Raw genomic sequence first — 25346 nt, forward strand, 5'->3', positions numbered from 1 at the left:
TCACTTTGAAGTTCTCCATCGCCCACAATGGCCTCTTGTAGTTTGCCCTTTTCTTAAAATTCTCTTGCCTTTCCTTTCGGACAGATTGGCTGCTACGCTCAATTTCCTTATTGAACTTGGCAATCCACCTTCTGAGATTGCTGTTCCATTTTTGAGTTTTCCAGCTGCCCTCCAATTTGCTCTTGGATTTAATAAGATTTAAGAGGTGGTTGTCTGATTTTGGGACTTGGAAATTCGTCGCTTGGACGAGAGGAGCACAAGAGGGTCATTTGAAATTGGCGCCATGCGCGCCTCGTACCATCTCGCGCGTCCTCTCGCGTGTGGGACGCCTTTGTTGCGACGCCGCCGCACTCGCTGGCGTGCCGCGCCCGTTGATGTCGGCGGAGGCGGGCGCGCTGGCATGGCCCGCAGCGTGGCCCTGCTGTGCGCGCTCGCCGTGTTTCTGCTGCTGGCGGCCGCGTACCTGTGTCCGCGGCTGCCGTCGAGCCCCGGGCCGGTGGGCCCCGCGCCGCAGGGCTTGGGGCCCCCGCGCTACATGACCCGCGAGGGCCGGCCCAGCAAGCTGTCGTTCGAGGACATGCTGCGCGACGACTTCGAGTTCGACATGCGCGGCTCGGACGTGATGGTGTTCCTGCACATCCAGAAGACGGGCGGCACCGTGTTCGGCCGGCACCTGGTGCACGACCTGGAGCTGGAGCGGCCCTGCCAGTGTGTGCGAGGCCGCAAGCGCTGCCGCTGCGCCCGGCCACCGGGCAGCGGCGGCCAGCGCTGGTGGCTCTTCAGCCGCTACTCGACGGGCTGGAAGTGCGGCCTGCACGCCGACTGGACCGAGCTCACGGGCTGCGTCGACGGAGCCATGGATCGCGCCGAAAAGGCGCCCGCCAAGCGCCGGTGAGCGGAGCAGTTACGCGCACGTCTCGTGCGGTCCCATCCCAATGGGCATTAGTATTCTCTTGGACGTCCCATGGATGTCCTAAACGTCCACAAGACGTCCAAGGGAGTTTTACTGCCCATTGGGATTGAGTCAGCGGTTAACATATGAATAGGGGTCGGGCTTTTCGGTTTAAAACGAAAAAAAGAAACGGTATAAGTAGTACGCCGAATTCAGTTTTCCGCAGTCTGTTTACAAAAATGTCAGTATTTTTTACACGTGAGCCCTAGCAGGAGTTACACTGAGCCAAAGTTGAGAAGTAGCCAAGGGAGTGGTGAGACAGTGGTTTTATTGAATAAGCAGCTAAGTTTTGCGATTTCGGGTATTGCTGGTAGCTCACACGTCTGTGCAGACCGGGAAGCACCACCTCATCACAACCTTCAAGCTAAGCACTGTTCACTATCGTCACCCACTTGGAGCAGTTAAGTAGGTTTGTCGACTGCATGAAGGGCACTGACACGAAACCACACATGGGCATCACGAAAAGGTATATGTATCATGTTTTGGCTACTGCGACGACAGGAGTTCTATCGTTGCTATCAACACGTAGACCACATGATTGTCGCTCTCTTGCTCAATGCAGTGCAACCATCCAATGATGAGATGTCAGCCAAGTTCCAAGAATTGAACTTCCACATCTTTTTGTTTGCTGGCTATCACATTTACTTTCCAGTACTTTTTTTTAGTGATGATAATAATTCCTTCTACACTCCAAATCTCAAAGTGCTGCCATTTGTACGTTAATTACTTGTAAATAAACAGCTCATGCTGACAAAAGCGCTGAGATGTACTCTTAAGTTAGTTTTTGACCACTCAGGATTAGCATATTAAATTACTTGAAAAAGTCAGTAATTCATCCATCGTAAATAATATTCCCGGCCAGAAAACGAAAGTTGCATCTCAGAAATAAACACCAAAAGAAAGTGTGCTGAATATTCAGAAAGCAGAAACAGGAAAGTCCAACCACTACTTATGAAGTGGTGACGGTAGCTTGCACATCTTGACCCGTCCTTAAGCAGGCATGTCTACCTTGTTTTCTGACTACATCTCCTAATTACCTGTTCGCAAATTTTGTGGTGATGGGGATGGATATTTTAGTTGTAAAGTTTATACAAGTTGCACTTATTAATGCAAAAGTATTTCTAGGCTATGTCAGCGGAATTTGTCCATAGCAGTTGTTACATTCTCAGAAGAGATAGTATCAAACGCATGGTTGTAATCGAAAGAGGATGATGTGAGGATGCTGTGCAAAAAAAATTATGTCGATAGGATGTTTAGTTAATTAGAGCCAAAAATGTTGTAAAAACGTCGAAATAGCGTGGACGTCGATAAAATGGAAAACAGCCGTGGACGGCCAGATGGTGGAAAAGAGTGAAAATAAAGTTTTAAATTAACTGAAATGTATTTGATGAGTGATAATTAATTGAACAAAAAGTTTCATTAACAGAGATTAATTATTTATCAGCAAAAACCATTGGACAGTTGAATTAGCTGAATGAGGATATAATGAGTGGATGGGCAAGCAACGACGGCGCCAAATTTGAAAAACCAAAATAGTTTTTTGAGAAAAAATAAGGTATAATCAGAGTAAATAAATCGACCTGTAATTATATCTTAACATAATTACGCTAAATATATAGTTAGATTAATGAAAAGAAAATGGTAAAGAGAGGCGACGACTGCTGAGGAGGTGTCAATGCTTTCGCATTCTCCCAATGCGGGTTTCCGCAGCGATCTCAAATTTTTTGTTTACTCCTCTTAATTGAATTTGCATTCAATATTTTTGGTACAGGAAACTATTTTGCCTTCTAGTATACCTAGTGGTTGTGGGCATGTTGTCTTCTCTTAGCCATCATTTTGTCACAAATAATTGAACTGCTATATTAGTGTGGGCCATGAACAGGAGATTACCCTATGGATACAGGAACCATAAATTAAATTTCAGACTTGCACTGAAGAGGAATCTGAACTCGTATTTGTATTTTTAGAACTGGAACTTGATCTACACATTCCGAGCGTTCTTAGAAACTTCGAATTATTGCCCTCTGCGGCCAATTTCCGTAATATAAATCCGATTAAACGTCCAGCTCCCGCCTTTATTTTTGAATTCCCCACAGACGGTGGGAGGAGTCAACCAACCTTTCAACTAGTCCCTTGGCAGCTTGCCGCTCTGCCATCGGCGGAGTGCTACATAGTGATTGGCAAAAGCAATGAGTCCACGCACATTTTTATTTCTGTGGCCCTAATTTGCAGCTATGTAGTCCCTGACTAGGTCTATTAATTCATAGAAACCTAAAAAAATTGGTGTGGTTTAGCTCTGGTTAAGCCTGGTTGATTGCAAAAGCCTCTCCTCCTCCTCTCCTCCTCCGCTTTTTAAGACGTTCGGCCGGTTGTTCTTCTGTTTCCTCGGCACGTCTTCATCTCCTAGCTTCATTTCGTATAGCATGGCTCGACTCACATTCTGAACTTTTCAGTGGCTTGCTTAGCTGCTTCTGATTCTTGTCGTTTTCGCAAACGTTCTTCTCCGCCTCCTCCTGGCTGCGATGGAGAGAGCAAGCTGACGTCACGCGTCGCCATAGCAACGGAGAGGCTGACGTCACACCATATTTTAGGCGCGGTAGCGGCTCCTCGAGGAGCAGGGGGGTCCACGGACCACGCGACGAATGGTTAGACCTGGTGTAGTATTGCGAAAGCAATAAAAATAAAGTAAAAGTGACAGTAAAGCCACCATGCGACTGCCTGAAAGGCACTCCATGCGTTGGTAGACTCGTTGGTAGACGATAGACGCTACACTAGTTGCAAAACTTGTAGAACATGTACTGACATTAGTCAAAACAGGTAACCAGTGTTCCAAGATGATGCTGGAATAAAGGGAGTGCACACACCAAAAAGTGAACAAGGCTACGTGCAGCTCTGCAAAAAGGAAGGCTACACAGTTATATCGCTTAAAAGAAATGGAAAAAGCGTTCTACTTAGGAGATTGAAAGCATTGCTTACGTTGGAGGCATTTGGAAAAGCACATCTTGACATCATTCCGTACAATAATTGGGTGTGTTGGTGTGCCTACATGGTGGAAGCCAGCCAGAGGACAGAATTGCACAGAGGAATGAAGGACGCGACACAACAGCAAATGGCATCTGCACTTGTTGGAACAGGCTCTCGTAATCCCGCTAAAATGGGTTTTTCCCAGCCAGGGTGGGCTGTTGTATTTCCCAAACGCAGTATTGCTCCCAAAAGGATTGACAGGAGTGTGGGTGGGGGCCTGCAGGTACTTTTATGTGACGCTTCTGCGTGAACCTGTGGCCCGGTTCCTGAGCGAGTTTCGTCATGTTCAGCGTGGCGCCACCTGGAGGGGTTCGCGCCACCTGTGCGGGGGCCGTGCCCCGACAGCCGAAGAACTGCCACCCTGCTTTAATGGCTCTGACTGGCGAGATGTCACCTTCCAGGTATGACCAGCGATGCTTGTGCATGCTTGGGCTGCTGTGCTGGGTAAATTGGTTTTTGAGGAAAGGAAATGGCACAGTATCTGTCTTGCATATGCAGTATCTGTCTTGCATATCATGGGGGACACCTGAATCCCGCTGGACACCTGAACTGTGTGGGACACCTGAACCATGCCATGAGGGAAGGGAGGAAGGTGGGAGTGAAAGAAAAAAGAGAGAGAGGTGCCGTGCATCTCCAAATTTGGGGCACTGAAAATGCACTGCACAAACAGGAGAGAGGGCAACACAAGTGCAGACTAGCAAGTAGTAGTTTTATGTGCAGAAGGCTATTAGGCAGGTTCTCTGCTTTGTGGGAGTGCCTGTCACTTTGTTGTTCTTTCTCGTGACGTGTATTCCATGGGAGCAGCAGGCGGGCACCGAACTGTCCAGGCCTGCATTCTGCTTGTGAGCACGGCAGCTGTGGGATTACGCATTATGTGTGGGGGTGTTGTGTCAGACAAGTGTCGTTCCTCAAGTGAAAAGAGTAGCAAGCACTACCCACACTGAATTGCCACAGCCACCTTTGATTTCAGTGGTGGCAGAGCTACAGCATAAAAGGCATATTTAGCAAATAAATTGTTTTACTTATATTATGCGTGTTGTGTTTGCTGCAGATATTACGGATTGCTTGTTCCGAATTTTGGGAATTTCGAATTTTGCACCACCGAAACTGAAGGGCCCTGCATGTAGACCAGAATCCAGAGCTGTTCTCCAGTGCCACCATTTTCGGCCGTCTAGCACGCTGTAGTGCTGTGGGCATTTCCTCGGATAATGCGGGGCTGCAGTAGCTCTGTGGCTGGGCCTGCATTGCAGGTGCTATGTACTGGCCTCTGGGAGCCAGGAAACATTGCCGCGCATATTTCCACAGTGCGGTTGCATTGCAGCTAGGGTTGCATCATCACAAAGGTAAAATTGGTGCTTTAGTCATGATGTTTATCTTGACATTCATGTGAATTGTGCTGGCGTTTAGAAGAGTGCGGTGTGGGGCTAGTTGGTACAGCATTACAAAAGCAAGAACTGCGCAAAACAGGACAAGACAAGAGAGAAGCAGCACACGGGACGACCATCCCGTGTGGTTCTCCTCTTCTGCCTTGACCTTTTTGCTCAGTTCTTGTTTTTATAACGGCGGTTAGCATGTGCCAGTGCTGTCGTTGCCGTCTTGGCACTTTACTGCAGGCAAAACTTTTTTTTGGACAAGCATTGGGTGTTTGGCTTGTATCCAGTTCCGATTCCAAAGCACTCTTGACCATTCCTGTCAGCCGTAAAGGACCCCCTCATAGGGCTATGTTGTTGCCTGCGTGGCAGTGCGTCAGTCACACCTAGGATCTAAATTACCATTTTAGCTAAGTGCAATCGCGGATCTAACAGAAGACGAATTTTGTCCTGCTTTATGTGAACACTGCTTGTTTCGGAGCCTGTTTTTTACACTTAGAAAACTAGAGCTTATCCAGTTAAAAACTAACTGGAGTATGTTCACAGCTGTAGTCACCCAGCGCACTGAACAATACATTTCTCAATGCACTGTTACCACCCACTGAAATGTTCCCTGGTATAATAAACACATGAAGCATTTATCTAACAAAAAGAAACTCCTCTACTGCATTGCAAAGCTCTCCCCAACTAGTGAGCAATGGGCTTCGTATACAGAGGCTTCCGACACGTATGTGCAGGCGCTCAAAGACAATAAAAAGCACTTTCACCCACATGTACTGCCCTCTGCATTGACCGCCAATGCAAAAAAATTCTGGCGTGTCATTAATCCTTCCACCAGTGATAGCATTGCCTTATCTGACCCATCAGGTGACCCCATTTCTTCTAATATTTGTGCCACAATTCTTAACCATGCATTCGCTGACAATTTTACAGCCACATCTGAAGTACAAATACTGATACATCTGATGCTGATATATCCGAAATGTATCTGATGTACTAATAGGTTTCAGTTTGTTTTACACCTTTTTTCCAGCTTCTCTGCCAAACTAGTGTACTTATACTCATGTATTTCTGACGGGAGGTCCCCCAGACAGTTTTACTTTGGGACCTCCTTCTGTACTAACTTTTTTATGCACTTTTGATTGATTTTTATTTTGTTTTAATAAACCTAAACCTATACATATGCCAGCATCTCACCATTTCAACTATGTTTCCATGCCGCGCCTATAACTGTTGCTACTCCTTAAAAGGCACTTTAGCTTATCCTTCCATTATACTAACCAGACTTTTCCGGCAATCACTTGACCAATCAACGCTACCTACTGAGTCCAGTCTACAAATCCGGCAACAAAGCATCCCCTAGTAACTAACTATAGTCTCATATCCCTTACCAGTACTTGTTGCAAAATACTCGAACATATAATATTCACAAGCCTTGTTAACTTCCTTGAATCGAACTCACTTTTTTATGTCAGCGCAACATGGTGCTCGAAAAGCTTGCTTTTGTGAAATACAGTTAATATCCTTTGGACATGCATATATTCTAGACCTATCATCACTAGCTGACTGTATATTTTTAGATTTTTCAAAGGCTTTCAACAAGGTATGTCACATGCTTTTATTTTACAAACTAAAGTAACTGAATATTGACTGTAACTTATTGAAATGGATTGAATGTTTTCTACTTAATTGGTCACAATTTGTTTTTGGAAAAACCCGCCGCTGTGGCTCAGTGGTTATGGCGCTCAGCAGCTGACCCGAAAGACGCGGGTTTGATCTCGGCCGTGCCGGCCGAATTTCGATGGAGGTGAAATTCTAGAGGCCCGTGTACTGTTCGTCAAATGTATAGGGGAATCCCCCAAGGTAGAGTAGAATTGTCATAAGGAAGTAATTACTCACTGACATCCATGGGTGGATGTGAATGAGTAATTACTCCGGTGTGCTGTGCGATGTCAGTGCACGTTAAAGAACCCCAGGTGGTCGAAATTTCCGGAGCCCTTCACTACGGCGTCCCTCATAGCCTGAGTCGCTTTGGGACGTTAAACCCCATAAACCAAAACAAACGTTTTTGAAACTGTTATAACTCCAGTTTTACAGAGGTGTCTTCTGGAGCTCCACAAGGTTCAGTTCTTGGACCGCTATTCTTTCTAATTTACATTAATGATCTCCCCTCTCTTATGACCTCTCATGTTCACCTATTCGTTGATGATTGCATGATTTTTAGAGAAATAACCAACATTGGCTAACAATGGTACATTACTTCAGTCAGACCTCACCACAATGGGTAACAGGTGCAAGGAGTGGCTAATGCAGCTAAATATTAACAAATTCAAAGTCATGTGTGTATCTAGAAAAACATCTGCCCCACCTCACTACTGCATCAACAACATTTCATTGGAGTCAGTCTTGTCATATAGATATCTCTTTATTCGCATTACTTCTAATCTTAACTGGTTTCTTCATACTGAGAACATAATTAAAAATACTAATCGCATTCTAGTCTACTTACGTTACAACTTTTTTAATGTTCCTTCTAATTTGGAACTATTGCTTTATAAAACATTAATACGATCCAAACTCGAATATGCAGCACCTGTATGACGACAACTTTTATTTATTTATTTATTTATTTAATATACCCTCAGGGCCATTACGGCATTACAGAGGGGAGTGGCTACAAAAAAAAAATGAAATTTAACAAACAGGAGTTAATTAAACAAGCAAAGTACAAACATGACTACTACACATACATTGTTAGCTAAGGCATTCAGGGAAAGAAGAAGAAAAAAAAACAATAACAGTATAAAATACATCCTAGGTAAACAATGTTAGCTATGACATTCTTGAATAAATGATGATCGGTGATGGTGGCCGTCGAAGAAGGAAGGTGATTCCACTCATTCGATGTGCGTGGTACGAATGACTGAAAAAAAGTTTTTGTTCTGCAGAAAGGGATGCCAACCTTATGAATGTGATCTAGTCTTAATGATACGTACTGAGGGGGTGAGATAAGTTCGGTATGAAACTGCGAGTGATAGAATAACTTGTGAAAAAGGGAAAGGCGAAAAATTTTGCGACGTGATGATAAGGATGGTAAGTTAAGGCTAGATTTCATGGCACTGATGCTTGCTGTTCTGGTATAGTTAGAAAGAATGAAGCGAGTAGAGTTATTCTGAACCATTTCCAAAGCTTGTGTTAGGTTTGTTAGGCCGGGATCCCAAATTGACGCGGCGTATTCGAGTTTGGGCCGTATAAGAGTTTTGTAAAGGATCTTATTCATGATGAAGTTTAGCGCCAAAAACGAGGACAAAGTAGGAGTGAAGACACAACACGAGCGCTTTTTCGCAACTAAAACTTTAATGGAAGAACACATAACATATATACCCATCTCGTGAAGTAAATCAAAAAGAAGAAACATACATGATATGGTCAAGATAAACCTTAGAGGGCGATACATCTGAAGAGTGCTGAGGGTGCAAAAGGTACATAAAGGGTGCAGAAACAGGAAACTTCATGGTCGCAATCACAATCACGAAGGCGAAACCAAAATACCAAAAAAACCAAAAAAACCAAAAAAGGGGGAAAGGAAAAGATATTAATTCCACGTGTGATCCAGGTATGCCAGCTCTTTTTCTGTTAACGAAATGGACGGTGCGCTCGTGTTGTGTCTTCACTCCTACTTTGTCCTCGTTTTTGGCGCTAAACTTCATCATGCATTCGATTAGCATTGGATATTATATGCGCGATGTGAACGGCCCACGTTAGATCAAAGGTGATGTGAAGGCCAAGATACTTGTAAGTTGTTACCGGATCTAAAGGTGCGTTATTAAGAGAATACACAGGAAGTTCATTAGCATTTCTTGACACACGCATAAATTTACACTTGTTAACATTTATAATTCCATTAACCATAACTTACACCAAGCAGAAACAGCGTTAAGGTCTGATTGTAGTCTGGCTACATCGTCATCACAAGTTATTTCGGTGAAAATTACACAGTCATCAGCAAAAAGGTGAATGTGGGAGGAAATGCAGGAAGGTAAGTCGTTAATATAAATGAGAAATAAAAGGGGCCCAAGCACAGAGCCTTGAGGTACACCCGAGTGAACTGGACAGTGCTCCGAGGTTACGTCATTAACTGAGACAAACTGTGAGCGGTTAGTCAGGAAAACCTCAAGCCAGTACAGAATTTTGGTATCAAGGTTTAGTTGATGCAATTTATAGATTAATAAACTATGACACACCTTATCAAATGCTTTGGAAAAATCTAAAAATATTAAGTCAGCTGCTGAAGAGTGATCAAGTATTAGGTGCAGTTTATGCGTGAAGGAGACTAGTTGGGTTTCACATGAATATGTTTTGCGAAAGCCGTGCTGAAATTGTGAAAAAAATGAGTTCGCTTCTAAAAAGTTGGCAATCTGAGAAAAGAGGATATGTTCAAAAATTTTGCATGGTATACAGGTTAAGGAAATGGGCCAATAGTAAAGTGGGCAATGTTTCGTACCTGATTTGTGGAGTGGAATCACCTTCCCAACTTTCCATTCAGCAGGCAGTGAACCTTTGTCAAGTGATTGCTGAAAAATCTTTGAAAGTATAACGGAACAATATGAGTTAGTGTTTTTCAGAAACTTTGGATTAATTAGGTCACAGCCAGGAGCAGATGAAAGTTTCAGTGATGTGATTACTTTTTCTACGCCGACTGGTTCAATGGTTAAAGGGTACATTACAGCAAAGTCGTAAGAGTGTGTAGTTGGATGAGTGGCATGGGTGGGTTTCGAAAAGTTGCGTGTAAAAACCTCATTAAAGATGGATGCAGAATCGGTAGGTGAGATGGCATTTTCAGCGTCATCAACAAGGGTTATTATGTCGTCATTCTTTGGGTTAATGGTGCGCCAAAACTTTTTTGTGTCAGTAGATAGCATAGATGGCAATGTGATTTTTAAAAAGTTATCTCTTGCAGCCCTAAGGGCTGTGATGTAGTCGTTAGATGCACGTTTGTAAGCTGCCCATTTTGCAGTGTTAGCAGACGTTTTAGCTGATCTATATACGCGTTTTTTTTTGTTAGATAAGCGCTTTATGTGAGTGTTGTACCAGGGAGCGTGACCGTCGGAGGAGACAGTGTACGTAGGGATAAACTTTTCTGTTAATTCAGTGGTTTTATCCATAAACATATCCCAATTCGCTTGCACACTGCGGTCGTCGAAATCTGTGAGGAAGGTATCAAGAAATGTGCAGAGCTCTTTGTTAATGGAATCAAAATTTGCTTTCTTGTAGTCGCGAATGATCTTTGTTTTCTTTCTGATTTTTGGCCGTGAAATGTTGATGTTGAAATTAATCAGTGAATGGTCGCTCAGGGGAGGTAAATAACAAATGTTCGAAATAAATTCGGGCCGAGTAGTTAGCAGTAGGTCAAGAGTACTAGCAACGTGTGGTGAGGTTCTGGTAGGCTGTGTTATTAGTTGACTGAAAGTGAATAATGCACACAAGTCAAGAAAATCTTTTGCTAACGCGGAAAAAGGGCATATGATAATGGGTTCGTTATTCCATGCAATGTTTGGAATATTGAAATCGCCAAGCAAAAACAAGGGCAAGAAAGGGTGGCGTGTTATGACGATGTTGGTGGCATCTTGTAATTCGTCAACAAAGGAGGCTTAATGATCTCGAGGTGGTGCAAAATAACTCACTCTTTACGTGTTATCCTTGCTAACTACAACTGCACAGTGAATATAACTACTCTACAGTTTAATCTTTGCCTCCCATTGCTGACACCACATAGAAAAGTGTTTAGTATCGTCCTGTTCACAAGTTGTGCCATCATTGCGCTTTATGTGATCACCTCTTCCCCCAGCCAATTTATGCATCCCACCGCATTGATCACAGTCACGAAATTGGAATTGTGTCATGCAACACGAAATGCTTCTCGCAGTCATTCCTGCCGCGGACCTCACGTGACTGAAACCACCTTCCTATAGAAGTTGCTGGCGTTGCTGCTGAAAATTATGAGCAGTTCCATGTAGCGTTAGCCAACATTGTATGTCCAGGTGCTATTTAACATTCATGTAACCAACTGTATCTTTTCTCTCTGGTTTTGCCCTCTGTAATGCCACTGGCCCTGAGGGGTAATGTAAATAAATAAAACTATTGCATTTGGATGTCACCACAGGCATGATACATTTTTTTAAACACCTAACATATATTATTGCACATGCCAAAGAAAAGTGCTGCTGAAGGATGCTAGTTGAAGCTTAACAACACAGTTTCTCCCGTTTCATCATGTCTTGAATAAATACTATTAGCTGAAAAGTCAGCTTTCAAGACTTCTGCAGCCAGTAGATGAGTCTGTTTTTTTTTTGTTTTTTTTTAGAAGCTCTAAGTGCGTTGTGCAGCCATTCAGGCCTGTGTCATAAAATGTATTATGAAATCATGTATATTTTTGTGACTCAGGCAGTCGCCAGCAGCAAAAAGGTGCTACTTACTGTCAGCCCTTCACCACGCTGAATGCCCTCTGACATATGAATGTAGCAACTTAAATTGGTAGCAGTCGTGCTTATATTCCTGTACACGAAATGTGTTTAATGCGAGCACTAGCAAGCTCATCACTCGGATGCCAAAGACGAACCACTGTTGATTGAAAACATGAGTTTCGCTCACTGAACCACCTTCATTCCTGAGCTCACTGATCCTGCCACCTCTTGCACATCACTTCACCATTGTGTCAGATCAGTGAATCTACATGGTGACGCATAAAATTGTCAACCCTTGAAAAAAAGCAGGCAGGCATTTATCATAGCTGGCAGCACATGTAAAAGACAAACAAACTAAACACCAGTGCAGAGATATCCTTTTAAATACCAGTTTCCAGTTCGTCGATTAACTGCACTACTGTCTGGTACAGGAAAAGCATGAGTAGTGACGCACAGTTCTACACACGCCACCTGTTCAGCCCACAGTCCACCGCGCTGCATGCGCTGACAGATGGCGCCTGGTGTCGCGAGTAGGAGTGTGCCCGCAGCCTGCGTATGAGGCTGCTAATTGATAATTGCTATAGTCTTCAGTCAAATCTGCTCATTAATCTGTGCCCACTCTTTTATTACGCCCAGAGATTTTCTATCCTCATCACTCTTCCTTGTTCTCTGCCACCACAAACTGCTGTCTTTAATACCTGCAGCATCCACTCTGTTACCCCTTAGACATATTCCCAAGTATGCGTTGTTCTTGCAATCCCAGCTTGAACATGGTGAACCGTGGTTCGCTTGTCCATGGGGGGGTAGCCCGTTGTGTTGTATGACGGTGCGGGCAGGGTACTTTTTTCTTATTTATTTTTTAAGCCCAAACTAATATCTGTCCATGGGGCAGGGTTAATTGAAGGTCGCTGGGTGTAGGCGGGCTGGTGATGATGATTATGACATATCTTGCTTAGAAGAGTGCGGTGAGGGACTAGTTGGTACGACATTATGCGAACAAAGAATAACTGTGCAAAAAAGGACGGGACAGGAGAAAGAGAACCACATGGGACAAACGCAGACTAACAACTGATTTATTCCACCAACTCCTCATTCCTTCAACAGCAAAGCGCACGTGCACCAACCACAAAAACAAAAGCCACACTCATCTTGTGAAATCAAGAAACTCCAACTCCTTGTGGTACAGGTGTACTGAAGCATCGCTAACACATTTGTCAGGCCCTTATCTCGCGATTTCCATGGCTTCGATAATTTCCCGTTCTTTCTTATCCCTCGAGTGTCCGATAACCTTAGTCCTGTCAAAAAGCGGATTACAATCTTTGTCATCATGCTTGCAAGTGTTACAATGCTTGTCCCGTTCTTTTTTGCGCAGTTAGTCTTTGTTCTCATAACATCTTGCCTGTCTGGTTTGTGTGCGCAGGAGTTTCTGTCCTGCCCGTGGAACTTGGCCGTGAACCGGCAGACGCGCATGCTTGCCGACCTGACCCTGGTGGGCTGCTACAACCGGTCGGCGCTGAGTGAGCACCAGCGGGACCTGCTGCTGCTGGCTAGTGCGCGGGAGAACCTGCGCCGCACGGCCTTCTTCGGCCTGACTGAGGAGCAGCTGCGCTCCCAGCGCCTGTTCGAGGGCACGTTCGGTCTGCGCTTTGTGCGCCCCTTTGAGCAGCTCAACGAGACGCGCAGCGCCGCTGCCCAGGGACGGGTGCCCCCCGCTGACCTCGAGGCAGTGCGCAGGTGGGTTCCCCCCCTCTCTCTCTCTTCATCGCTCACGTGAGTCTGTGTTGCACCACCAGTGGTCAGTGCTTAGGCACGGTGCGGAACTGACCGGGAAATCTGATTTGGACATGCCCTGTACTCCATCTCGCAAGTAGTTTGCAACACTGTGAATGCTGTAGCGATCTGAGCCAGTCAGAACAACGTGCACTGCTAAACGGGTTCCTTCGGGCCCCTCATCCCGTGACTGGTGGCGCCATCCGTGGGAAGGAAAGAGCACCAGTGTCCTGCTGCTGTGTGCAGGAGACTTTGCTGACTGTGTGAATGCCATGTTTATGAATGGCGGCGCACTACTTCACAGCAGGCTGCTGTGGGGCTGTGTTCATGCAGGCCTTCTCTGATAAGTTAAACAGTGAATGAAATGCTCGCTGTACTTTCAAAACACCATCCTGATTTACCATTTCAATTGCTGCAATAATTATTTGAAAAAATTCTAAGGGCTATTAGGTTATTCCTTAATGTGAAATTTAAGCACAGCTCTGTCTGAGCGCAGCTGTATCTGCTTCAATGGCACAAACAGCAGGGTCCTCTCGGTGGCAGCGATGAGCTTGTGCTTCGGCATTGCGAATGGCAGGGTCCTCTCGAAGGCGCCACCTAGCCTCTACTTCGGTACCGCGAACAGGATCCTGGATCCTCTTGGCAGCATTTAGCAGCTTGTTTAGCAGCAGTGGCGGCAGACAAAGCATTTCTGCCGGATGTGTTGCTCAGAACTGGCTTAGACCATTTTGTATTGTATTATATAAGCAGACAGTTTATACTAGGAAGACAAGGCTATGAGTGGCATGGCCACGTGGACAATCGATCGCGTGCAGCGCGTTTCACGTGACCGCCAGCAGACTGGAGTGTGGCGCAACTGTGAGGAGGCACCGCGTGGGTGCTTGCCACCGCAGACAGACCTCCACTTCCCTAGCCGCCCGACCTCCGCTCATGCAGTGGTGGTGGACGACTGCGCGCATGGCGACCCTGGCACCATCTATGAGCGAGCAGCGGTACTTTCGGTCACTTGGTTACGCTGATAGCGACGCGGCTCGACACACGAATGGGCACTTAAGAGCTGCGCTCAAAAATAGTCGTGACACTGATCAGATATTTGAAGGACTACTTGTTGTCTTTGTTGGCCCTGATTGGATGAGAGAGCTCTACTTTTCACAGTACTGCAAACAACTTGTGAGATGGGAGTATAGATTAAGCAAGGCTTGCAGCAAACCATAGCAACAGTCAAGTTGTTTCATTCAGTTAGAGTGCGAGGAAAAAAATTACAGCCGTTTACCCTCAGGGTATGAGTGATCAGTGGTGGATGGTTCCTGAAATTAGGGGTGTGCGAATCTTCGATAATTTCGAATGTTCGATCGAATAGCATGGTATGCAATATTTGCTTTGAACCGAATTTTCGATATTTGAAATTTCGAAGTATTCGTCTCGCGTGAATAGTGTTTCTGGGACGCTTGCCCGCTTGCTTTATGTGGTTTCGGTTTCGAGTACTGCCGCATAGACGGCTTTTTTTTATCGCGCTTTCAAATCTCGGAGGTCAGTCAATATGCAAATCACAGCCAGGTTGGGGTGCGAACCCAGCTACAAACTAAAGAAAGGCAAGGTCGACGCGCTATTGCGGAAGATCCTGCGTTCTGGCTGTCTTTGAGCCTCCGCAGTAAGGTAGTTGCTGCCACAAGTCACGTCGCTGCCACCGTGTCGAGGCAGCCGCACTGAAGGAAGAACACAGCAGACAGTCGTCTAAGCTCCAAACCAAGAAACCTCAATTTATTGTCAGCGAACCCTTTGTATATTCTGGCTGGAGGTGACGTTATCGACGAACTCGGATGCCGCAGGTATTCGAACGCGGGTATCGCTTGGCAGCGTTCATCAGATCACTAGATGAGTCCGATGCAACTCACTCCTTAGCATAGTTACTGCGGAGGGGGTTTGACGCCCCCGCTCTTTTTTTTTTTTTCAAGAGAGCGGTTGAAAAGATTATCTGATGGGACAGATGCAAAGATAAACACGCAGCCCTACCGCGCTATCACTTCACCCAGCCATGTGACGAATCATGTGTACCGAACATAGGCGACCGTTCTCGGCAGCATTGAAGCGAGCCATCATATTACCCGCGGAGGCATGAAAAATTCAGCGGCAGCGTGGGGTCTCGATGTGGCCAAAGTGTATACTTATGTGAATGGGAAGGGCTCCTTTAGTGTGTGATAATGCCAAGCTTATTGCACACCCGTGGAGGATTACTGCCAGTAACGCTCGGCATCAGGGAGGCTGCAGATGTTTGGAAGCCATTCTTCACGCAGAAGTCTCAGTTAATGTGCAGTCATTGATAATATCACAGGAGTGATCATGCCTTACCTTCTCCCTGGTGCACGGATGCTACGGTGACTTGTGAGTGATGGCGCCACATCTGCGGCATGGGGAAGGAATCCCATAAGTTACATATTGTTACGCGGCGGCCAGCTGAAGAATGAGGCGTGGTGAACGATGGCTATGAGATGATTTAATGGCCGCTGGCCTAGCGTGGGCGCTCCGTCCCGCGCCACTGCCAGCTTCGTCTTCGTCACACTACCCGGGGCCTCCGAGCGATCGTCCCGATCGGTGACGAACAGACGGCGAAATGGCGATGGTCTTGAGTGAAGGATCGAACAATATGTAGAAGATGGTGCAGTTCTGGCCGCCACGATGAGAAAGATGAGAGAATGAGTCCCGGGCCACGAAGCATCCGCGCCGTAGGGTGCCAGGAGCTGACGGCCGAGGCCGTTGGACGCACCGGACGGCAGGGGCAGGGGGGCGGTGGCTTCACGTTTGGGTCTTGGGTCAGTGGGGTCTTGGGTCGGTGGGGTCTTGGGTCCGTCGGGTCTTGGGTCGTCGTGTCGTGTGGTCCGGGCGGGGGACGGGGCTGGGGTGAGCGTCGAGGTCGGTTCAGGTCGGGCGGGCTGGGGCACGGCCGTGCGGCGCTGACCAGGTACTCACGGCCGACGTCCACGGCAGGCCCAGGACACCGAAGCTCCGTGACCAGGATGGCGATGAAGGGACCCACGCACCTCACACCAAATGTTACGCGGCGGCCAGCCGAAGAATGAGACGTGGTGAACCATGGCTATGAGATGATTTAATGGCCGCTGGCCTAGCGCGGGCGCTCCGCCCCACGCCACTGCCAGCTTCGTCTTCGTCAGAATATTTACATTACATAAGCGGAGTTGTTCGACAGTTGTTTCATGTGCAGGCCAATCGAGGCGAGGTAAAGCGAACATGCTGAACACCGTGACCCTGAAGATCGGGCGCGCATTTTTAACATTAGGTAAAACAAAACGCAGGGTACTTACGCAGGGTAGTTTACGCAGCGAGCTATGGAAAGAAAAATGTTAGGTGTATCGTTAATAGATCGGAAGCAGGTGGAGTGGGTGAGGGAACAAACGCCGATTAGTGACATCCTAGTCGAAATCAAGAGGAAGAAGTGGGCTTGGGCAGGGCATGTAATGCAGAGGCAAGATAACCGCTGGTCCTTATATGACGTTCTCGCCTGTCGGGGGTCAGTCACAATGCAACACAATATTTGTTGCCATCTACGGGTTCTGCTGAAGCGACGAGAAATGAGCCAACACACAACGCCTCCGGGTCAACCTCATTTATTCACTCTCTGCCTGAAGGTGAAACTGGGGGTTCCGCTCACCGCTGTCTTGTATCAGGCATCGGTGCAGTCCGGCCAACAGGTGCCTCACTCTCGGCTGCTCTGGCGGGGTGGCGCTCATCCTGGTGACGGTCCCATGTTTCGTCGACTATGACGGGTTGAGGCGTCAGGCTTCTTGGGCGTCTCGGCTGGCAGTACTATGACGGATTGTGGCGTCAGGCTTCTTGGGCGTCTCGGCTGGCGGTCAGTTTGCTGCGGACCCCTCAGGTCCGGCTTCGCCGACTACAGACCAGCGCGATCTGCTTCCGTTCACTTCGCCCGTCTCTGCTCGTTCTCTCCTTTGTCTCTTCTGTCTCCCACGCGTCTCTCTGAGGATTCTCTTTCTTTCCTTCGGTGTCCTCCTCGCCTAACGGTTTTTCTCCGTCGCTGCTCATGCAGCCGACCAAGGGCGCCCGTCGATTTTTCCACGAAGCCACAGCCGTTACTATACGCGAAGGCCGGCGGCCCCGTTGGGGATGTGTCAAAGGGGATCAGGTGTCCCTCGGAGGGCAACGGTTCCCCTAAACCAGCGTCTCGCCTCCTCTGCTGGGAGCCCTCCTGGTGCTAGCATGCCGGCCTCCCCCGCCACCTCAAGCCGTTAGTAAGGCCGTTGCGCTGCAAGACACTGCTGGCCTGTGGGCTCGCGAACTCCGGGAAACTGTTTGTGCCGCGAGCGTTCCGGCCTACCCTCGGCGCCGCAGGGTGCCGGCCTCTTTGCGAACACGGGGCTCATGTTCAGCCGAAGGCGCACTCCTCTCATAGCTTGACATGTTTATGAGGGTCACGGCTGTCCTCTCTCCTCTCGCATCGGAACTCGGGGTGGTCTGGATTCGATCCCCAAGGACACCCTCTTCCAAGAACCGCGGCTTGGAGACGCGACCACGGCATTCGAAAACTCGGCCGTAAACGGACAAAGAGAGTCCTCCTCTAGCAGCGGAAGAGAGCAGCTGCTCGGGGAGCCAGTCTGTACTTTCCAAGGGCCTGGGGCCCTCTTTTCTTTTGGGTTAACTTCCCTTAATAAAGACCCAACTCCTAGCCTTCCCCGAGTCCACAGCCCGTACCTCGCAACAAGGCCGTCTGCAGGCGCGCATGCGTGCACACACAAACGCACAAACGTGCCTGTCTCTGCGCCAAAGGGGGGGAAGTTGAGGACGCACCGCAAAACGGGCCGCAGGGATGTGTGTAGTTGTGCTGGGCTCCCCGCGCGGCCTCTCCTCTTTAGCCCTCTGGCTACTTCGCACGTCTTTCTGTTGCACCCACCGCATTCCACACAACCGCCTTCGATGACGGGGCAGGGCGATAATTTTGAAGGCAGACAAGTGTCTCTGGTGCTAGTCGGTGGAGAGAGTTCTTTTGGGCCATGCCTATAGGCCTCCCGTGCACAGTCCTTCACACTTAAGGGTAACAGAGTGGGTTCCAAGAGAAGGCAAGCGTAGCAGGGGGCGGCAGAAAGTTACGTGGGCAGATGAGATTGAGAAATTTGCAGGGATACAGTGGCCGCAACTGGCGAAGGACAGGGTTAATTGGAGAGACATGGGAGAGGCCTTTGCCCTGCAGTAGACGCAGTCAGGCTGATGGTGATGATTATGAGTTACGGATGCGTAATGCGAATGTTTAAGCGTTAGGTGTGGTGTGAAAGAGGTTATTTTCTCCCTATCTCAAGCTCTTTTGTCTGTCATCCTGCTTCCTCCATAGCATTTCAGTGTAGAGGATGTTTTATAGCGTTCTGGTTTAAATGGCTACCCTTGTCTCTGATGCTCGAGTGCTGCTCGACTTTTTAAGCATACACTGGTGCAGCCATGGTTGTCAGTGCTTTGACACCTTGGTCAAGGCAGCGGTCATGGGCGCACAGCGTCTTGGCGCTCTGCTAAGTTTGCCTAGTGTGCTACCCTTGCCAGAGCTCTTGTCAAAAGATAAATACGCCATGATGTTATTGGTGCACAGCATAATGGCGCGCTGCCAGAGCCAGTGCTGTGGACAGCTCAGAACTGCGGAACGTGCTAAGGAGAGCTGACAAAAAAAGAAAGGAAATTCTCAACGACAAAAGTGGAGGGTGGGCTCATTATGCGAGTGAGTTAGGTATGCGAGCAAATAGGTTTGGTTTAGCCTGTTTTATGGGGTCTTAATGTCCCAAAGCGACTTAGGCTCTGAGGGACGCTGTAGTGAAGGGCTGCGGAAATTTCAACCACCTTTTAATGTGCACTGACATCGCACAGTACACGTGCCAAAGAGTTGAGTTAAAATGTCTTATATGCAAGGTTCTTGATCGGAGTTTGAACTTTACTTGTCCTTTATTACCGAATGTCTACTCTACCGATGTCTGTTACAACTGGAGTCCTCAAATGTGCAGCCCTGGCAGACAGCGGACGAAGAGAGTACGAGGCACACACACTCCTCGTCCATCGACTGCCAGCGCTGTGTATTTGAGTATGTCAGACCAGCTTGCCCAGCAATACGCCCTTCTCAGGAGAGGTCCGCTTATGGGAGAGGCCAAGTGACCAGGGGTTCAACTGTACCCTGAGCTTGCGCCACTAAACTCTACTCCACCTTGGGGGATTCCCCTAAACATTTGAACATCACAGTTCCCACTTCGAGTTATTGATCAATTCGCTCTCACCCTACCATAAGCTTGCCATCCCGGTTAGCGCAATTGGTAGAGCGACTGCTCCGGTGAAGCAGTGGTCCCGGGTTCGAACCCCGGACGAGGACGAATTTTTCTTTAACTGCGAAGTTTCTGAGAAAGCTGTATAGCCTTCCTTTGTAGCCATATGGCTGCGCTCGGGTGGATGTCAATGAGTAATTACTCCCTTATTACAATTCTTCTCCACCTTGGGGGATTCCCCTAAACATTTGGTCAACCTAAATTCAACACAGTATCGTCACTTTCACAAAGTGTGCAGTAACCAGCGGACCAGCAAGAGTGCTGTTGGTGGAGGTGCATATAGCAGTGCACGTTCGTTTTTGCACAGTAGGATGCAGGTGGGCTGCAGTGGCCCTGTGGGAGAGGAGGGAGTGGCCATCTTCGCTTCTCACAAACCAGGTGCCTCCTGCTCTCATCGGCAGCTTGACTCATTACCCACTTTAGCCGAGGCAGGGAAGAAGTGGTGGCTGTGGCCATGTGTGGCTCTGCTTAGAGGGTGTTGCGGTTGCAGGCTGAACCACCTGGACGTGCAGTTGTACGAGTACGCTCGCAAGCTGATGGATGAGCGGCTGCGGCGCCTCGAGGAACGGGGACCCAGCTAACAGTCGCCTGGCAGAGGTACGTTGTTGTTTCACTGCGAAACTATGAAACGATGTGCGAAACTATGTGCCTGAGTGTACTTGACTGAGTAACACTGCTACACCCTGCATTATTTTTCGTTAGTGTTTATTGTTGTTTTGCATTGTCTCACCTTTTACTGTATTGCCCCTTCTGCTAGGGCCAGTTTTCTGGCCTGCAGTATCAATAAATAAATAAATAAGTAGAGGAGCACTCGTTCGCTTCCGCAGCCTAGACCGTCAGTATCTGCTCATGTGAAGGTCATGCACCATCACATGACGAGCAACACGCACGTGACTGTGCGCCCATCGCGATCACTGCCATAGCCCACATTGCCTCAAAATTTGTCGGTACAGTTGAACCTCGATGTAACGAACCTCAATGTAACGAAATTCGCGATGTAACGCATTTTTTTCATTTCCCAATCACTTCCCCATTGAAAACCATGTATTTTTTTTCGCGATTTAACGAAGTAATTTTGCTCCGCACTTTCGATGTAACGAAGTCCTTGCGCATCGCATGCATGTGCCAGGAGCTACCTTGACAATCGAATGAGAGCTAAAAGTTTAGCCGAGACGAAACGCAGTTTGTATTTGCCCTTTTACGCGCCAATTTTGCCGGCAGTGTGGGAATCTGCGAGAACGTACCGCCGCGCCATCTGTTGTGCGCATACAAAGCCCGCGGCATGGAAGTTTCAAGACGCGCCGCGCCATGACGCCACTGGCGAGCTGTAGACTCTGAACGTGAAAGCGCAAACCGGAATTTTCTTGCAGCGTCCGTTCGTTTTTTTTTTTTTTGTTGCGTGCGATGTCCTCGTAGAGAACAACAAAAAAAAGTCTTCAGTGTTGACAAACTCGTGGAGCTAGTGTGGTCGTACCTTTAAAACGGGTGAGCGGCGAAAAAAAAAACGTGCCCTGGCAGAGGAGGCGAGTGGCGAAGGGGGTAGAGGGGAGGCGTGGCGTGGGAGGCGCGCGCGGTGCATTCTGGGTGGGCGGCTTCGGCGCGCTCTCGGCGCGGCCCGCGCGAAATGCAGCCGGCAGCCCGAAATGCAGCCCGAAATGCAGCCGGTAGCCGCCGAACACGCTGGCGATCGGGCGCCGCCATGGGCGCCGCTGTTTCGCGGACGTGACGTCGCCGTGCCGCGCGCGCACGCGCGCTCGCGCTATGTCGGAGTATAACCGCGCCGCGAGCACAATCCCACCGCGCCGGCGTGAGCGATGCGAACATTTTTCTTTATTTTTCTCTGGTGCGTCCCCGGCTGCAAATGTTCAATGCTGATGATGATGATACCAGTAGCGACATCTTGTGGCGGCTTTCAGTACTAGGCGCTGCGCTCGTTCTTTTGCTATGCGCACACGGAGAAAAATGATGCCGTCGCGGTGTTTGCTATCACTCATTATGCTCCTGATGTAGAAAAAAAACATCCGGTGCCCTTGTTAGCGATCTATTACTCGATTTTCTTGCGTATTTCCTCAATAAGTGATTTACAAGTTCCCATCAGCAAGCAGTGTTCCTGAACCAGTTATACTTTATTTTGACAGCTGAAACATGGGAACCTCGACGTAACGAAATTCGCGATGTAACGAAATTTTCGGCTGCAAGTAGGACTTCGTTATATCGAGGTTCAACTGTATAAGGCATTAGTAGGCAGCAGCACAGCAACAGCTTTCACCAAGTTTAGCGCAGTGCTTAGCTGGGTGTAGACACTTGGCAATTTTATATCTTATTTCTTCTTTTTCTTCTTGTTTCAGTTTGTGTGCAGTTAAAACAATCAGCCTAGCTTCATGATTCATGCAAAAATCAGAGTAAAAGTACCGTTTTCGCCATGATCTCCATGGTTTTAAGGCCTCTGTGTCTTTGCCAGGATGAGCAGAAAGAGTGGGGCAAACGAGTGCACTTTTCTCCATTCGTCTTGTGTTTAGATTTTTTTTCGCGCACTTGCCTAGCTGCAAGGCAAGCAGCCACAATTTTTGCTCTGCAGCCCCTATGCCATGCACAGGCTGCCACCCCCCCCCCCCCCCCCCCCCTACTCTTACTGTGCTATGCAGTTGCAAGTGGCTTTCCTGAAACCCTCCAGATGGCCTGGAAGGGACCGGAGGCGTAGCACTACACGCCAGTGGCGGGCACTGCCTGGGGGAGAGCTGCTCAGCTGTTCTCCATTCAACTCAAGCTGGGCTTGGGGCACAGACTAAGTGTGTTCTCTCGGGACTGCGTCTTGTGGCCACACACTCTGTGCCATTGCGACCTGCTGCCGGCGACTGCAAAAGGCACAGCAACGGAGGTGGAGCAGCGGAGCACTGCCTTGCCATTTGGCGGGGCTTGTGGCGAGGCATGCCAGGGTGGAGTGATTGAACCCAGAGCAAAGTTCTTGGTTGGGCTCTCAGAGAAAGGAGCAAATGCCACGGGGCACCTGTGCTTGTAAAGCGTAGAAAGCTGGGCTAGTTGGTTGCTAGTACTATTGTGAGACATTCCAGTGGCTAAAAAGACACGGACATAGGTAGACGAGACAGGACGAACGCCGGATCGTTCATCCTGTCTCATCTACCTTCGTCCGTGTCTTTTTAGCCGTTGGAATGTCTCGCAATGGCACCTATGCTTGTTGGCCACTCCCCCGTGCTGTGCACTCTTCTCTGTCATCAAATGCATATGAGCTGTACAGGCAAGCACAGAGGGCAGACGACCACTTTTGGCAGCACCTCCTTGAGAAAAATGCCTGCCAAATGGCTCACTGTTCCATTGCACCATCGTGCCACAGGTTGATGCCATGAGATGGCGCCAACTGCTGTTATTATCCCTGGCAGCACACGGCTTGCCAGGAGTAGTGGCTACAGCCAAGGGCCAGTTGTTACTTGCGGAAACGTTTGATTTCACTATGTGCATTGAAAATTGGAATTTTAGTCTCTTGGCAGAGTGCAGTTGTTGCACATTTCACTTCAAATGCTCACAATGCATGCAGCGTTGACAAATACTGAAGCAGCTTGCTAGCATTTGTTTAGAATATTTTTGCTGTTGCATGTTTTGTGCAGCAGAATTACTGCTGTGTGTAATTTTAATGAAAACTGTCAGTTGTGGGAAAACTCACCCCAGTGTGTTTGACAACGCAGATTAGAGTGACTGGACATTGGTCTCTGCTTGTTGCCGAGAAATTTCATTAGGCTGCTTGAGGGACAGAACTTGATGGCCCAGGAACTCCATGGTTGCATTCCTGTTGGTTGCACCGACAGCAATAGTTGTTGCAATAGTGCCTTCTTGAACAACTTCGTAACAAGTTCCAAGAAAATCCCTCGGTGGCTGTTTGTGTATCACAGTTGAGGGCATCCATTTCTGTGCATAACTTTACAGCAAAAGCTGTTAAAGGCATGTTTTCTACTTCTTCAGTGTTTGCGTAACACCGCACTGTGCTGATTGGTCAGCATCACTGACATCACTGCAACATGCTACGCTGAGTGACCAGGTGGCAGTGCAGGTGACAGCGTAGTGATGTGACATGCTACCAGAGACCGTATATTGCTGCGTGTAAGTCAACCTTTTTTTTACAAAAAATGGCCATCTGAAATTGGGGGATGGGTCAACCTACACGAGGAGCTGACCTATTTTTAGGCTGAGCCGTTGGTAGTACCGTATTTAGGTGAACGTAAGTAGACTAGAATGCAAGTTGACCCTCCCATATCGCATATCAGGAAAACAAAAACAAAAAACTTGGAGGTCGCTTAAGCTTCGCCTTTAAGAGTATGACGCGTCACCACTGCTTATCGTAAACCAGTGTCGGCTGCTGCGCGCGGATGTGCCCGTGGGCACATTCTGAAACGAAAGTGTATCAGTCACTGGATTACCTGTCCACACTTGCGCCATCATCTTCACTAGTGCTGCTGTCATCCCTGCTGCAGTTCCACAGCACGTAGTTCTGACGTCATCTTCCTGCGAATTCTCGCACTTCGCAAACAACCACACCACGACATTGCATGGAACAGCTGAGAGTTTTGCCTAGCTGCAGCTTCACACCTGTATCACCCGTTCTGAGACGTCGAGCTTGCGGCCAGGCGCGCAGTTGTTTATTTCTTCGGCGTAAAGAGTGACAGCCATCTTGAACGTAGCCGTGAACGAGCGCTGGACATTTACCAGACCCAGAGTACAAATGACTACATTAATTCGTTAATTCAAAGCTCGTTAATTCAAACCTCGGTAATTCGAATTTCGGATAATTCGAACTACACTGCTTGGTCCGGCCAAGCTCCATAGAGATCTGTGTATAAAAAAGCCCGTTAATTCGAAAGCGAGTCGGTACCGCTACGGATAATTCGAACTACGTGCCTGTGCGGCTTGGCGCACAGCAAGTGGCCAAAAAAAAAAAAAAAAGCATCTCCGCATAGTTATAGGCTGCGCAAGTACTAAACGGGGACAGAAGATGGAAACAGATAAAATCGTGGATGAGTGGTTAAAGCCTATATGGCGCCATCACTGGCCGGCGGCACCGGAGGGTATACGATTGGCAGCGGCGGTGGCGGTGGCCTATCCTCTTTTCTGTGCAACCTCTGGAACTCGCAACTAAATACTCGTTAATTCGAGCCCTGTTAATTTGGAAATACGGATAAGTACTGTCGGCGCGGTCCGAGCCAACGCCTGTGAAAGTCTTTGGACGAGCGCTACAAATTACAAGCGAAAAACTTTCTTTTCTTTGCGAGTGTCGTCCATCCTTCCACCCATCAGTCGCCAACGGAAGCACGCGGTCCGCCGCGATCATGGCGCCAGCTTTTAGCATCGTTCGCTGCAAAAGGCGTTTGCTGCTGCTATCACGGGTTCCAATGATTGAGTGGCAGTAGGCGGCGTCCGCCCCAATCGCCCA

The 25346-nt window shown here is 48.1% G+C and overlaps 1 protein-coding gene across 2 annotated transcripts; it reads left to right on the forward strand.

The window, feature by feature from the left end:
* The first annotated feature begins 307 nt into the window (after positions 1-307).
* Positions 308-22992, forward strand: LOC149344747 (heparan-sulfate 6-O-sulfotransferase 1-like). 2 transcript variants are annotated; one of them, XM_089546359.1, is made up of 5 exons: positions 308-891; positions 4200-4377; positions 13231-13544; positions 20397-20503; positions 22581-22992. In XM_089546359.1, exons 1-4 carry the CDS (start codon positions 401-403, stop codon positions 20485-20487), a joined length of 1074 nt encoding a protein of 357 aa, XP_089402485.1. In that variant the 5' UTR covers positions 308-400; the 3' UTR covers positions 20488-20503; positions 22581-22992. The 2 variants fall into 2 exon arrangements, with proteins under 2 accessions (XP_089402485.1, XP_089402484.1); XM_089546358.1 differs by having other exon boundaries at positions 309-891; positions 22552-22992.
* Positions 22993-25346: the final 2354 nt, after the last annotated feature.

This window comes from Amblyomma mixtum, chromosome 5 (genome assembly GCF_055824585.1).
Source record: "Amblyomma mixtum isolate Tamu chromosome 5, ASM5582458v1, whole genome shotgun sequence".
In the NCBI taxonomy this organism is placed as follows: Eukaryota; Metazoa; Arthropoda; class Arachnida; order Ixodida; family Ixodidae; genus Amblyomma; species Amblyomma mixtum.

What these genes read in the sequence shown, in the direction of transcription:
- LOC149344747 (XM_089546359.1), top strand. Translation starts at nt 401, where the DNA reads ATGGCCCGCAGCGTGGCCCTGCTGTGCGCGCTCGCCGTGTTTCTGCTG. An exon ending in AAGGCGCCCGCCAAGCGCCG is followed by an intron (nt 892 to 4,199) that starts GTGAGCGGAGCA and finishes GGGGGCCTGCAG; the next exon opens with GTACTTTTATGTGACGCTTC. An exon ending in GACCTCGAGGCAGTGCGCAG is followed by an intron (nt 13,545 to 20,396) that starts GTGGGTTCCCCC and finishes TTGCGGTTGCAG; the next exon opens with GCTGAACCACCTGGACGTGC.